A 14,791-nucleotide genomic window follows, 5' to 3' on the forward strand; every position below is an offset into this window, starting at 1 on the left:
ATAAGTATAATTCTAAGCAAAAAGGGGATATAATTCATAAAATGCAAGAGTTATGCACCTTGTGTCATATGATGTGGGTGATGATGTGGAACAATACTTCAAGTTTGAATCAAATCCATTTAGTAATAATTGAGACATAGTGAAAATGAATCAAATTAACCTTAAATTCTAAGTAAAAGGGGGCATAATTCATGAAATATTGGTGCCAGAGTTATGCACCTTGTGTCGTATGATGTGGGTGATAAGGTGGAATAGTTTAGTAATAACTGAGATAGAGTGAAAGTGCATCAAAACTTTAACCTGAAATTCTAAGTAAAAAGGGGGGGGGGTATAATTCATGAAATATTGGTGTAAGAGTTATAGTCCTTGTGTCATATGATGTGAGTGATGATGTTAAACAACTATTTTAAGTTTAAATCAAATTCATTTAGTGGTAACTGAGATATAGTGAAAGTGCATCAAAAGTTTAACCTGAAATTCTAAGTAAAAGGGTGGATAATTCATTAAATATTGGTACCAGAGTTATGGACCTTGTGTCATATGATGTGGGAGATGATGTGGAACAACTACATTCAGTTTGAATTAAATCCATTTAGTATTAACTGAGATAGAGTGAAAGTGCATCAAAACTTTAACCTGAAATTCTAAGTAAAAAGGGGAGATAATTCTTGAAAAACTGGTGTGAGAGTTATTGCTCTTGTGCCATATGATGTGGATTATGATGAGGAATAACTATTTAAAGTTTGAAGTAAGTAATTACAGAGTTAAAGAGAAACTGCATCAAAACTTAAACACAAGTTGCGGACGCGGAAGGACGCCGACGCCAGGTCGAGTAGGACAGCTCTCCATACTTTGTATAGTCAAGCAAATAAAATCACTTAACACCATTATTGGAAAATGTTTTTCTATTATTCCTAAACATGTCCATTCATTTTATAGGTTTCGAATAGATTTGATGACAATGACAAGATGATAACCAAAATTCATTCCTTTAAATGATTTCAACTCACATCTTACTTGTTACTTTTACCTGAAGTGTTGGTCCAAGGTTACCTTTCTAATCTGATGTTACCTTTATGCCTGGTGAAATATTTATTGTTAAAACGAGCATACAAACAGTGGATCAGTAATGCAACAATCAGTTCATAAAACCAACTATTTGTTTCTCATTTTTGCAGGCCTTTATTGGAGACTAACTTGAGGAGGTTTACAGAAATATGTTAGTACCTGTTTAGTGTTAAAAAAAAAAAAGAGTTGAAACTATTCACATGAATCAGAATAAAAGTATACCTTCTTTTTTCTTTGTTCTGTGTAAACTTCTATACATCTGTTTATACCAATCATGTTGTTTCTCTTCCTCAACATTCTGAAGGTAACAAACAGGACAATGTGTTTCATATGGCATTTGCTAATACTTGCGTTTATGCCTCAGACAGCCTTGGAAGTCAGTTATCAGTCAGAATGAGCATATGGATGTCCCAGACACCTCTTCATAACAAAACACTGTTTTCAGATAAATTACTTCCTCACTGATTTACACAAAGATATAGCAATATGTAACAAAAGCAGTCCAAAAAGCAACCATAGCCCCTGTCACTGTGTTTTAAACCAGAACAGGGGTTAAATTAGTAATTAAGGAAGCAGAAGTTATGGACAAAATAGTGTAATGACATAGGGAAAGACAGACAGACAGACAGATGGACTGCATTACTGTAGGACTCTCTTGCTTTCATATCAACAAGCAAATGCAGTGAACTTACATCATTCTTCAGCCGAATAAGTTGCTCTGTGAATGAGAGGACTATATTTTTAAAGAAACCTAAGTTTCAGATATACACAAGTTACGTATAAAAGGATCATGCAACAGTTTGTTAGTTAATCAAAGGGAAAAACTTTGCTCTATAGTGAACTATATTTGTACCAAGTTCCATGAATATACATCAATACGGTAGGTTACTTTATTTTGCTTTAACCAAAAAGAAAAAAAAATTCTTACAAGGTACAGATATGTCAAAATACACCTAAAAATTGGAGGTACCATCCATGTTGTACCACAGTAAAGTGGTCTCGGTTCTTGCCTACGGCCAATAATAAAAAAGTTACTAAATAAGCTATTTATAGTAACATAAAAGGGAAGTGATTAAAAAAAATTATTGTAAGTGAACAAAAGAAGGATCTGCCAAATAAAAACAAGAGCAATGCAATGCAACGCAAATGCAGAGCAATATACACACAAAACAAATTCATATGACCTTTGACGCCTAAGTGTGACCTTGACCTTGAAGTGAGCCATCCGAAACATGCGCTCTGCACATCGTTTCGATGAGGTGAACAATTTGTGTCAGGTTTCTTTGAAATCCTTCAAGGGGTTCAAGAGTGACAGAGCAGAAGGGAAATTGCTAACCAACAGACAGACAGAGGACACCGAGGTGATAACAGAATATACGTCCCTTCGGGCGTATAAAAAGGAATCGAGATCTTATGGTGATACAAGTTTGTGCAAGTTGGTTAAAATCAAATCATAAAAAATGAAGCTGCTATTGTGCAGACAAGGTCAAAATACTAATTTTGGCCCTTTCAGGGGCCATAACTTTGGAACTTATTATGGGATCTGGCCGGTTCAAGAAAGGAACCAAGATCTTATGGTGACACAAGTTTTGTGAACATTTTTGGTCAATTTTGAGGTGGATGGAAAACGAAAGTAGAGTTTACATCGACACCGGTAATAAATTTTACCTCCGCGGCGGAGAGCAGCATCCGTCTTGCGGAACTATCGAGTTTTGTTTTACCAGTAAAATATTGTTTTATTTATTGTTTTTTCTTTTTTAATTAAATATTTTGAATAAATTGAAAGCAACTGTTTCAATATTTCGGAATGGTAATTTTCAAAATGACATGAGCTTCTCAATTCAAACCGATAAAAGGTGTGATTGTATTTTTGTTACGATTATGGCCAGTAATTACCGTAGTAATTGTAGTTGGTTCAAAAGCTCACATGAGCTTATGCTGTACTTGTTTGATGTCTTGCTGACTTTAAATAAATCTTATCTTATCTATCTTATCTTAATTACCGGCAATTAGCATATCACCTCGTGTCAATTTGGTTGTTCACAGTTTGATCTCATTTAAAGATAGTACTCGATCTTTAATTAGTATCATAATTTTTGTGATTTTTAAATATTTCTTTCTTCAAAATACTTTTTAAATTTATATGAAATCAATTTTGTTTGAAAGAAAAATCAACCACTCAATCTTTTACAGAACGTAACGGCAATCTTAGATTTTAGTGGTGACAGTTAGTGCGGAGAGTAGTTTCCCTTTACCAAAATGGCGAAAATCGGAAACAAAACTTGTTTTGAAGTTGGAAAATCGTCTATACCTGTGTATAATGTGCACCCACAATTCAGGGGTGGTCCCGGGGGTAAAAAAACTGCGCATTATACATGTGAATCTACTGTACTTTTTGAATTAGAAGCATTTTCAATTTTTTCTCTCTAAAAAAATCAAGTGGAACAAGAGCTGTCACTAATGGTGACAAATGCCCGCCGCAGCACCTTGACCTTTGACCTGGTGACCCCAAAGTCAGTAGGGGTCGTGTACTCAATAAGTACTATCAGCATGTGAAGTTTGAAGGTCCTGGGTGCAGTGGTTCGCGAGTAAAGTGCCTTCATGCAAAAAGTTAACGTGATGAACGAACGAACTAATGGACGGACAGTTGAAAACTAATATGCCTCCCTTCGGGGGCATAAAAACACTGCTTTTAGTTGGTCAAGGGGGATAATAATACATGCCAGCAAAGGTCCTTTGCTAATTAATAATAACGTGAGGTGAATCTAGCTTAAGGTAGTTCTGCACGTTTGATAAACCAGAAGTGATGGCGTAACGTCATTTATCGGAAAACGTAAAACAAGAAGATAATGATGACCCTATATCGCTCGCCTGTTATACTTGGCCTTGGAATCATCAAGACAAACATTCTGACCAAGTTTCATGAAGATAGGGTCATAAATGCGGCCTCTCAATGTCAACAAGCTTTTTCCTTTGATTTGAGTGGTGACCTATTTTTGATCCCACATGACCAGTTTCGAACCTGACCTAGGAATCATAGATAAACATTCTTACAAAGTTTCATGAAGATAGTGTCAGAAGTATGGCCTCTAGAGTGATAACAAGCTTTTCCTTTGATTTGAGCGGTGACCTAGTTTTTGATCCCACATGACCCAGTTTTCAAACTTGACCTAGAGATCATCAAGATAAATATTCTGACCAAGTTTCATGAAGATAGGATCATACATGTGGCTTCAAGAGTGTCAACAAGCTTTTCCTTTGATTTGACCAGGTGACCTAGTTTTTTAACCCATATGACCCCATTTTGAACTTGACATAGGAATCATCAAGATAAACCTTCTGACAAAGTTTCATGAAGATAGGGTCATAAATGTTGCCTCTAGGCTGTTAACAAGCCTTTCCTTTGATTGGACCTGGTGACCTAGTTTTTGACCCCCACATGACCCAGTTTCTATGTTGGCCTAGGGATCAGCAAGATAAACATTCTGTGCAAGTTTGTATCAAATCAAAGCATAAATGAAACTTCTATATGACTGAATAGGCCAAAATAGAAAATTTTGCCCCTTTCAGGGGCAGTAACTCTAAAATCCATGATGGAATCTATCTGGTTTTCGAAAGGAACAAGATCTTATTGTGACTTGAGTTGTGTGTAAGTGTGGTTAAAATCAAATGTAAAATGTCACTTCTATTGTGTTCACAAGGTATAAATTAACAAATTTTGGCTCTTTCTGGGGTCAATTAGGGGACATAACTCCAAAACCTATGATTGGATCTGATACATTCATCATGGAATCCAAGATCTATTGTTGTTAAAGATATTTTGCAAGTTTGTATCAAGTCAAACCATAAATGAAGTCTCTATATGGCTGCAAAAGCCAAAATAGCATATTTTGGCCCTTTAAGGGTCACAACTCTGGAATCCATGATGGGATCTGGCCAGTTTTCAAAGGAACAGAGAATATGCCAATACAAGTTGTTGTGCAAGTTTGAATAAAATAAATTGCAAAAATGTGGTTTCTATAGTGTTCACAAGCCAAAATAGCAAATTTTGGTTCTTTAAGGGGCCATAACTCTGGAACCCATGACGGGATCTGGCCAGTTTTATGCTAATAAAAGTTGTGTGCAAGTTTGGTTTAAATCGATTGCAAAATGTGGTCTCTATCATGTTCACAAGAAATGTGGACGGACGGACTAAGGACGATCACAAAAGCTCACCCTGTCACTATGTGACAGGTGAGCTAAAAAAGCATGGGGACATATATATTTTATTTCAACACATTATATGCCATATGTTTTATTTACAACTGTGAGAAGTTTCATTAAAATCTACATTGTACAAAAAATTTTATCATGAAAATGTTATGAACAATGTTATGAACGTTGTGATTTTCCCATAGACTCCCATTATGAAAAATTGCATGAGGTCTAAATTTTTCAAATCAGTCTAGCAAAAAAATCCAAGCACACAACCCTATCTCTTCTCTTTGCTGAATTTTCTAAGTATATTCTGAAATCTGAAAAATTAAGAGTTTAATCAAATTCTAAAACATTTCGATCCTAACATGCAGAACCCATTATCGGATCTGGCCGGTTCAATAACGGAACCAAGATCTTTTGGTGACACAAGTTTTGTGCAAGTTTGATTAAATTCAAATCATAAATGAAGCTGCTATTGTGCAGACAAGGTCAAAATAGCTAATTCCGGCCCTATCAGGGGCCATAACTCTGGAACCCATTAAGGGATCTGGCCGGTTCAAGAAATGGTGACACAAGTTTTGTGCAAGTTTGGTTAAAATCAAATCATAAATGAAGCTGCTATTGTGCAGACAAGGTCAAAATAGCTAATTCTGACCCCTTCAGGGGCCATTACTCTGGAACCCATAAAGGAATATTGCCAGTTTCAGAAAGGAACCAAGATCTTATCGTGATACAAGTTGTGTACAAGTCTGGTTCAAATAAAATCATAAATGAAACAACTATCGTGCAGACAAGAAATTGTTGATGGACGGACTGACGACGGACGAAGGGTGATCACAAAAGCTCACCTTGCCACTATTTAAAAAAGGGGGCATAATTCATGAAATATTGATGCCAGAGTTATAGTCTTTGAGTCATATGATGTGTGTGATGATGTGCTACAACTATTCTAAGTTTGAATAAAATCCATTTGTTAAAAACAGATATAGAGTGAAAGTGCATCAAAACTTTAACCAGAAATTTAATTAAAAAGGGGGCATAATTCATGAAATATTGGTTCCAGAGTTATGAGCCTCGTGTCATATGATGTGGGTGATGATGTTGAACATTTGTTTTATCTCTGAATGAAATCCCTTCTGTAATAACAAAGATATTGTGAAAATGCATCAAAATTAGCCTAAAATTCTAAGTAAAAAGGGGGGCATAATTCATGAAAAATTGGTGTAAGAGTTATGGACCTTGTGTCATATGATGTCTATGTGGAACAACTATTTTAAATTTAAATCAAATCCCTTCTGCAATAACAAAGATATAGTGAAAATGCATCAAAATTAACCTGAAATTCAAAGTAAAAGGGGACATAATTCATGAAATATTGGTGCTATAGTTATGCACCTTGTGTCATATGATGTGGAACAAATATTTTAAGTTTGAATCAAATCCATTCAGTAACAAGGCAGTCTGAAAGACAGCTAAATCCCCCGCCACTGCTATAGATAGTGAAAGGGTAACCTTTGATTTTAGCTGTGACCTTGACCTTGAACTGACATGCTGACTCATGATTCTGCACAACATCTTGATGAGGTGATCATTTGACCAAAGTTTCATGAAAATCTTTCAAGGGGTTTAGGAGATACAGAGCTGAAACCTTTGACCTTCAGTTGTGACCTTGACCTTGAGTTGACATGGCTGACTCATGAGTTCTTGATGAGGTGATCATTTGACCCAAGTTTGATGAAAATCCTTCAAGGGGTCAAGGAGATACAGAGTGGACACCAAATGGAAGGCTCAAACCTTCGACCCTTAGTTGTGACCTTGACCTTGAGCTGGCATGGTTGACTCATAATTTCCTGCACATCGTTCTGATGAGGTAATCATTTGACCCAAGTTTTATAAAATTCCTTCAAGGGGTTTAGGAGAAATAGAGCGGACACCGAATGGAAGGCTCAAACCTTTGACCTTCAGTTGTGACCTTGACCTTGATCCGACATGGCTGAACTCATAAGTTCTGCACATCGCCTTGATGAGGTGATCGTTTGACCCAAGTTTGATGAAAATCCTTTAAGGGTTTAGGAGATATAGAGCGGACACAAAATGGAAGGCTCAAACCTTTGACCCTAAGTTGTGACCTTGACCTTGAGCCGGCATGACTGACTCATGGGTTCTGCACAGCGTCTTGATGAGGTGATCATTTGACCCAAGTTTTATAAAATTCCTTCAAGGGGTTTAAGAGATATAGAGCGGACACAAAATGGAAGGCTCAAACCTTTGACCTTGAGTTGTGACCTTGACCTTGAGCTGGCATGGCTGACTCATGGGTTCTGCACATCGTCTTGATGAGGTGATCATTTGACCCAAGTTTTATAAAATTCCTTCAAGGGGTTTAGGAGATATATAGCGGACACAAAATGGCAGGCTCAAACCTTTGACCTTGAGTTGTGACCTTGACCTTGAACCGACAAGGCTGACTCATGGGTTCTGCACATCGTCTTGATGAGGTGATCATTTGACCCAAGTTTCATGAAAATCCTTCAAGGGGTTTAGGAGATATGGACCGGACACAATTTTGTTACGGACAGAAGGACGGACGGACGGAAGGACGGAAGGAGACCATTCCTATAATCCCTCCGCCACGGCGGGGGATTAAAAACTGAGATAGAGTGAAACTGCACCAAAACTTTAACCGGAAGTTCTAAGTAAAATGGGGGATAACTAGAAATTGCTTTTGTAAAAAAGCACATGTCTGCCCAATGCAAAGTCCTATAAGGCAAGAAGTCAATAGGGTCAGGAGCGAAAGTCAAAGAGACACTTTGAAAGTCAAAGAGACCCCAAAAATCAATAGGAGTCATCTACTCTGCATGTTCAATCATCCTATGAAGTTTCAACATTCTGGGTCAAGTGGTTCTAAAGTTATGATCGAAATTGTTTTCCATGTTCAGGCTCTGTGACCTTGACCTTTAACAGAGTGACCCCAAAATCGATAGGGGTCATCTACTCAGCATGTCAATCATCCTATGAAGTTTCAACATTCTGGATCAAGAGGTTCTGAAGTTATTGATCGGAAATGGTTATCAATGTTCAGGCCCCTGTGACCATGACCTTTAACGGAGTGACCCCAAAAACAATAGGGGTCATTTATTCTGCATAAACAATCATCCTATGAAGTTTCAACATTCTGGGTCGAGTGGTTCTCAAGTTACTGACTGGAAATGGTTTTCAATGTTCAGGCCCCTGTGACCTTGACCTTTAACGGAGTGACTCCAAAATCAATAGGGGTCATCTACTTTGCATGTACAATCATCCTATAAAGTTTCAACATTCTGTGTCAAGTGGTACTAAAGTTATTGATCGGAAATGGTTTTCAATATTCAGGCCACTGTGACCTTGACCTTTGACAGAGTTATCCCAAAAACAATAGGGGTCATCTACTCTACATGACCAATCATCCTATGAAGTTTCAACATTCTGGGTCAAGTGGTTCTCTAGTTATTGATCGGAAATGGTTTTCAATGTTCAGGCCCCTGTGACCTTGACCTTTGACGGAGTGATCCCAAAATCTTTAGGGGTCATCTACTCTTCATGACCAATCACCCTATAAAGTTTCAACATTCTGGGTCAAGTGGTTCCCTAATTATTGATCGGAAATGGTTTTCAATGTTCAGGCCCCTGTGACCTTGACCTTTGACGGAGTGACCCCAAAATCAATAGGGGTCATCTATTCTTCATGACCAATCATCCTATTAAGTTTCAACATTCTGGGTCAAGTGGTTCTCTAGTTATTGATCGGAAATGGTTTTCAATGTTCAGGCCCCTGTGACCTTGACCTTTGACAGAGTGACCCCAAAAACAATAGGGGTCGTCTACTCTAGCAGCCCTACAACCCTATGAAGTTTGAAGGTTCTAGGTCAAATGGTTCTCCAGTTATTGCTCGGAAATGAAGTGTGACGTATGGACGGACGACCGGACGGACAGGGCAAAAACAATATGTCTCCCCCAGAGGGGGGGGAGACATAATAACCTAATAATAAGTGTGTGTACTCATGGAATTAAATGTTGTGTGTAAAAAGTACATTATAATTCACAGTGCAAATCATCCATGCTAAATAATACGTACGATATGTTTGCTTTCTCGCTGTCTGACATGTCCAAACGTGTTCCATATAATTTTAAACAAACTTTGAAGTTTAGTAGGTTGTAGCATTCTCTAGGTCAAGGGTATTTTTATTACCTTCTGTAGTCAGTCATTATCTATTGTAAAAACAAGAGCTGTCGGATGACAGCGCGCTCGACTATTCGAAGAACTGATTGAAGAATGGGGTCAAAATATTTCCATAGATTTTCAGACAAAAGAAAAAAATGGATTAAGCAAAAAATGTTCCCTGATTTGTGGATTTGGATTAGTCTTGCACTAAATGGCAATGTGTGCCCATGATGGCAAATATGTTATTAAGTTATATGTTAGGCAAAATATGGACTTGTATGAAAAATTTAACTAATTTCCAAGTGCAAAAAGGGTCATAATTCAGTCAAAATAGTTGACAGAATTATGTACACTTGCCTACAGATGGAAATCGTGTTGATATACTAGCGTTAAAAGTTTCAAAGCCACAGTTCAAATAGTTTTGACAAAAATTTCAAAGTCAAAAAAGGGCCATAATTCCGCCAGAATAGTTGTCAGAGTTATGTACTCTTGCCTACAGTTGGAAATCATAATGATAAACAAGTGTTTAAAGTTTAAAAGCCATATGTCAAATAGTCTTGACAAAACATGCACATATACGAAAACAGAACCAATTTCCAAGTTCAAAAAGGGCCATAATTCAGCCAAAAAAGATGACAGAGTTATGTACTCTTGTCTATTGATAGAGACTATAATACTGAACAAAATATAAAAGTTTCAAAGCCATTTATCAAACACTTTACACAAAATATAAACTGGTACGAAAAACTTAATCAAGATTTCTAAGTCAGAAGGGGCCATAATTCAGCCAAAATGCTTGATGGAGTTATGTACTCTTGTCTACAACTTGACATGGTGATGGTTAACAAGTGTTGAAAGTTTCAAAGCTTTATCTCAAAAGACTTTGTCAAAATGTAGACTGGTACGAAAAACTTAACCAAGATTTTTAAGTCAAAAAGGGGCAATAATTCAACCAAAATGCTTGATGGAGTTATGTACTCTTGCCTACAACTGGACACGGTGATGGTAAACAAGTGTTGAAAGTTTCAAAGCTTTATCTCAAAAGACTTTGTCAAAATATGAACTGGTACGAAAAACTTAACCAAGATTTCTAAGTCAAAAGGGGCCATAACTCAGTCAAAATGCTTGACAGAGTTATGTACTCTTGCCTATAACTGGACATGGTGATGGTAAACAAGTGTTGAAAGTTTCTAAGCTTTATCTCAAAAGACTTTGTCAAAATGTGGACTGGTACGAAAAACTTAACCAGGATGTGACGCCGACGCCGACGCCGTGGTGAGTAGGATAGCTCTACTTATTCTTAGAATAGCCGAGCTAAAAAACTCTTTTTTAACCGAAGTGGAAAATTTCAGGTAATTGAAAATGCAGCTTTCTAAAGTTAGAATTCTCGATGTCATTTGTCAGACATTGTAACCTACCTTGTAAATAAATAATATTACAAAATTAATACTGCTATTTCTTTTGTTGCACTTTGCAGACTTTAAAATATGATAAAGTTATATATATATATATATATATATATATATATTTATTTATTTATTTATTTATCTGAGCAGTACAATTCCTGTAAATGAGCACTACCTAAGCGCTCAGGCCCTTCTCACACACCATACCTATAGTTTGGACTTCTTTCATGTGTAAAGGCATGTGCACAAAAATGACAAATTTTGCCAACACCTGGTAAATTGTAATGTGTTTTTTAGAAAAGTAATAAACGGAAATAGAAAAATAGCTCTCAGCTCATTTACACGGATAAAGTTTAGCTTTATTATGTATGTTATATTTTTTCACAGTTATGCACGATGACATAGAACAGGTCTAGGAAAGTTGAGTATTTACAGATTATCTGTAAATTTACAGATAATCTTTAAATTTTCAGATTTTTCAATCTGTAAATTTACAGATCAAGTGTTTGAAAACTGCTGAAATTATATTTAGACACATTTTACACAGATTAATTGATTTACTTATGGTATGTATAAATAAAGGTCAATTGTAACTTTCAGTCATTTCTGGTGACTTTGATTTTTCTTAAGGTTCATGATTGTAAAGTGTTTGGAGACCACCCCTCAGGTGAATTTTGATTTTGGAAATTTATTCTTTGAAGACCGTTTCTATTTATTATAAATACACTGAATTGTTTAGAGGAAGTAGGGAATACATTATACAAAGGTAAGCTTCTTTGAGAATAAGTATTTTGTCTAAAATTACATGTACTTCGACCATCACGGTTCTATTTTGTAGAAAATATCAAACTTTTTTTTCAAAGTATTTTTTCTTTAAATACGTTTTGTTTGTGTCTGTAACACATTTATCTAGGTACTCCTAGTATTGAAATACAGTTAACTTACATATTTTCTGAAATATAGGTGTATCTTGTCATTTTGACAGCTCTACTTTCACTTTCGTTTTGCAATTTTGGCAACTTTTTTAAATGTAGATGTATTGTAGCAATTTTAACACTGGGAGTACCTGGAGAGATATGTTAGGCACACAATAAGTACAGAACTAATGTCAAAATATTTTTGAAAAAGAAGTTTGATTTTTTTTACAAAACAGAATGTGGACACCAGGGCTTTTTTTTTATCCAAGTGGCATAATATGAACAATCACTGTATAGGAGTAATAGATAATGCCAAAAGCCAGTTAATTTACCTTTGGACTATGTAGTTTCCAACAAAAAGATTTCTGAATGCTTTTGGCTTTAAGGACAACTTATAGGCTCAAGGGCGGGGCTGATATTGATCCCAGCGACATAATTTCAACAATCTTTATAGAGAACTATTAGATAACATCACACACTTCATTTTCAAACCTCTATGCCTTGCAGTACTGAACAAGATTTTTTTTAAGTTTTCAGAGAGTTAACAAGGTTTTCCTAAGATTTGACCTTGTGACCTAATTTAGGGGTGAACATGACCGAGATTAATATATGGCCTAAAGATGGCAGCAACAAACATTGTGACCAAGTTTCATAAAGAGTGAGTCAAAACTGTGGCCTCTAGAGTGCTAACAATTTTTTTCTAATGCCTGACTTAGTGACTCATATTCCATATTGGCCTTAATATGTTACAAACATTCAAACAAAGTTCAAAAAAAAACCTGTAGCCTCTTCAGCATTAACAAGGTTTTTCTATAAAGATTTGCCCTAGTGACCTAGTTCCCCCCCCCCCCCCCCATGTGACCCATATTCCAATTTGGCCCACAGATGATGGTGACAAACATTCTGTGCAAGTTTCATTAAGATGGGATCAAAACTACGCCTCAAAGCTGTTAACAACAATTGTTGACGACAACGACAAAAGTCAAACGATAAGTTTGCATTTACAAAAACTGACTGGTCACACTAGTAGGTCGCATTTTACCAATTGAACATAAACCTATACATATTTTAACAAGAGGGCCATGATGGCCCTATACCGCTCACCTGAGTAGAGTTGCTTGCTTGAAAAAATTTCTTAGCTAAAGCTTTAAGATCTAGGCCTTCTGGTTTATTTTTAGCAAATTTATGAAGATTTCCCTATGCACAATCAAGTAACCCTGTGGCTGGGTCAATTTGACCCTGGGGGTCAAGATTTGAACAAATTTTGTAGAGGTCCACTAGGCAAAACTACATTTCAAATATCTAAGCTCTAGGCCTTCTAGGGTTTTTTTTTTAGAAAATTTTGAAGATTTTTCTATGTACAATCAAGTAACCCCATGGGGCGGTGCCAATTTGACCCCGGGGGTCATGATTTGAACAAAATTTGTAGAAGTCTACTAGGCAATGCTACATGTCAAATATCTAAGACCTAGGCCTTCTGGTTTATTTTTAGAAATTTTTTGAAGATTTTCATATGTAAAATCAAGTGACCCCTGGGGCGGGGTCAATTTTGAACCGGGGGTCATGACTTGAATAAATGTTGTAGAGGTCCACTAGGCCATGCTACATGTGAAATATCTAAGCTCTAGACCTTCTGGTCTATTTTTAGAAATTTTTTGAAGATTTTCATATGTAAAATCAAGTGACCCCTGGGGTGGGGTAAATTTTGGCCCGGAGGTCATGATTTGAACAATTTTAGTAGAGGTACACTAGGCAATGCTACAAGTCAAATATCTAAGCTCTAGGGCTTCTGCTTTTTGAGAAGAAGATTTTTTAAGATTTTCCTATGGAAAATCAAGTGAGCCCTGGGGCCGGGTCAATTTGGACCCTGGGGTCATGATTTGAACAAACTTGGTAGAGGTCCACTAGGCAATGCTTCACACCAAATATCTAAGCTCTAGGGCTTCTGGTTTTTGAGAAGAAGATTTTTGAAGTTTTCCTTTCGCTTGCCATGGCAACCATAGTTCTCCATGGAATTCAATTCTTTGAACAATTTTGAAAGGGGGCCACCCAAGGATCAATCCTGTGAAGTTTGGTGTAATTCTGCCCAGTGGTTTTCAAGAAGAAGATTTTTTTACAAATTGTTGACGCACGACGGACGACGGACATCAAGCGGTCACAATAGCTCACCTTGTCACTTCGTGACAGGTGAGCTAATAAACGACACATACCAAAGACAAGTTATGCCGTGGTAGTCGCAACTGGACAGTTCGAGTGTCAGCTGACACAAAGTGGTAGTTTTCTGAAGAACTGCTTGACTGCACTGTTGGAGGCTGGGTTGTCACCGCTGTTAACGTTTGTGATGGCTGGGTTGTCGACCCTGTTGGCGAATGTGAATGCTGGACTGTCACTGCTGTTGAGACCTGTTAATAACAGTCATTATATCAATATAAAGTCGCAGATGCTGCATTTGACATGTCTTGGCTCCAGACAAAAAAATAAATACCAATAAACTATATCTTCATATATAACTGATGTATGAACAGCTTTTGTAGAACAAAAAACACTGAAACTTTTAACAACAAGAGGACCATGATGGTCCTGAATCGCTCACCTCTTCCCACATGACCCAGTTTTGAGTATGACGTCGTTTTTTCTATTATTAGACATAGTGACCTAGTTTTTGAGCTCATGTGACCCAGTTTTGAACCTGACCTTGATATTATCAAGATAAAAATTCTGACCAATTTTCATGAAGATCCATTGAAAAATATGGTCTCTAGAGAGGTCACAAGGTTTTTCTATTATCTGACCTATTGACCTAGTTTTTGAAGGTACGTGACCCTGTTTTAAACTTTATGTAGATATCATCAAGGTGAACATTCTCACTAATTTTCATGAAGATCTCATGAAAAATATGGCCTCTAGAGAGGTCACAAGGTTTCTCTATTTTTATACCTACTGGCCTAGTTTTTTACCATACGTGACCCAGTTAGTTTCGAAACTGACCTAGATATCTTCAA

The 14,791-nt window shown here is 36.8% G+C and overlaps 1 protein-coding gene across 1 annotated transcript in view; it reads right to left on the minus strand.

The window, feature by feature from the left end:
• LOC123560267 (uncharacterized) overlaps window positions 1-14,791 on the minus strand; it is a 52,267-nt gene that overhangs the window by 22,281 nt on the left and 15,195 nt on the right. The window contains exons 3-4 of the mRNA XM_053516936.1: window positions 14,055-14,191; window positions 1,291-1,366 (exon numbers count right to left, since the gene is read on the minus strand). Of these exons, the coding sequence (XP_053372911.1) occupies window positions 1,291-1,366; window positions 14,055-14,191 (213 nt within the window). The remainder of the gene's footprint in view (window positions 1-1,290; window positions 1,367-14,054; window positions 14,192-14,791) is intronic.

The sequence above is a fragment of the Mercenaria mercenaria genome, chromosome 10, assembly GCF_021730395.1.
Source record: "Mercenaria mercenaria strain notata chromosome 10, MADL_Memer_1, whole genome shotgun sequence".
In the NCBI taxonomy this organism is placed as follows: Eukaryota; Metazoa; Mollusca; class Bivalvia; order Venerida; family Veneridae; genus Mercenaria; species Mercenaria mercenaria.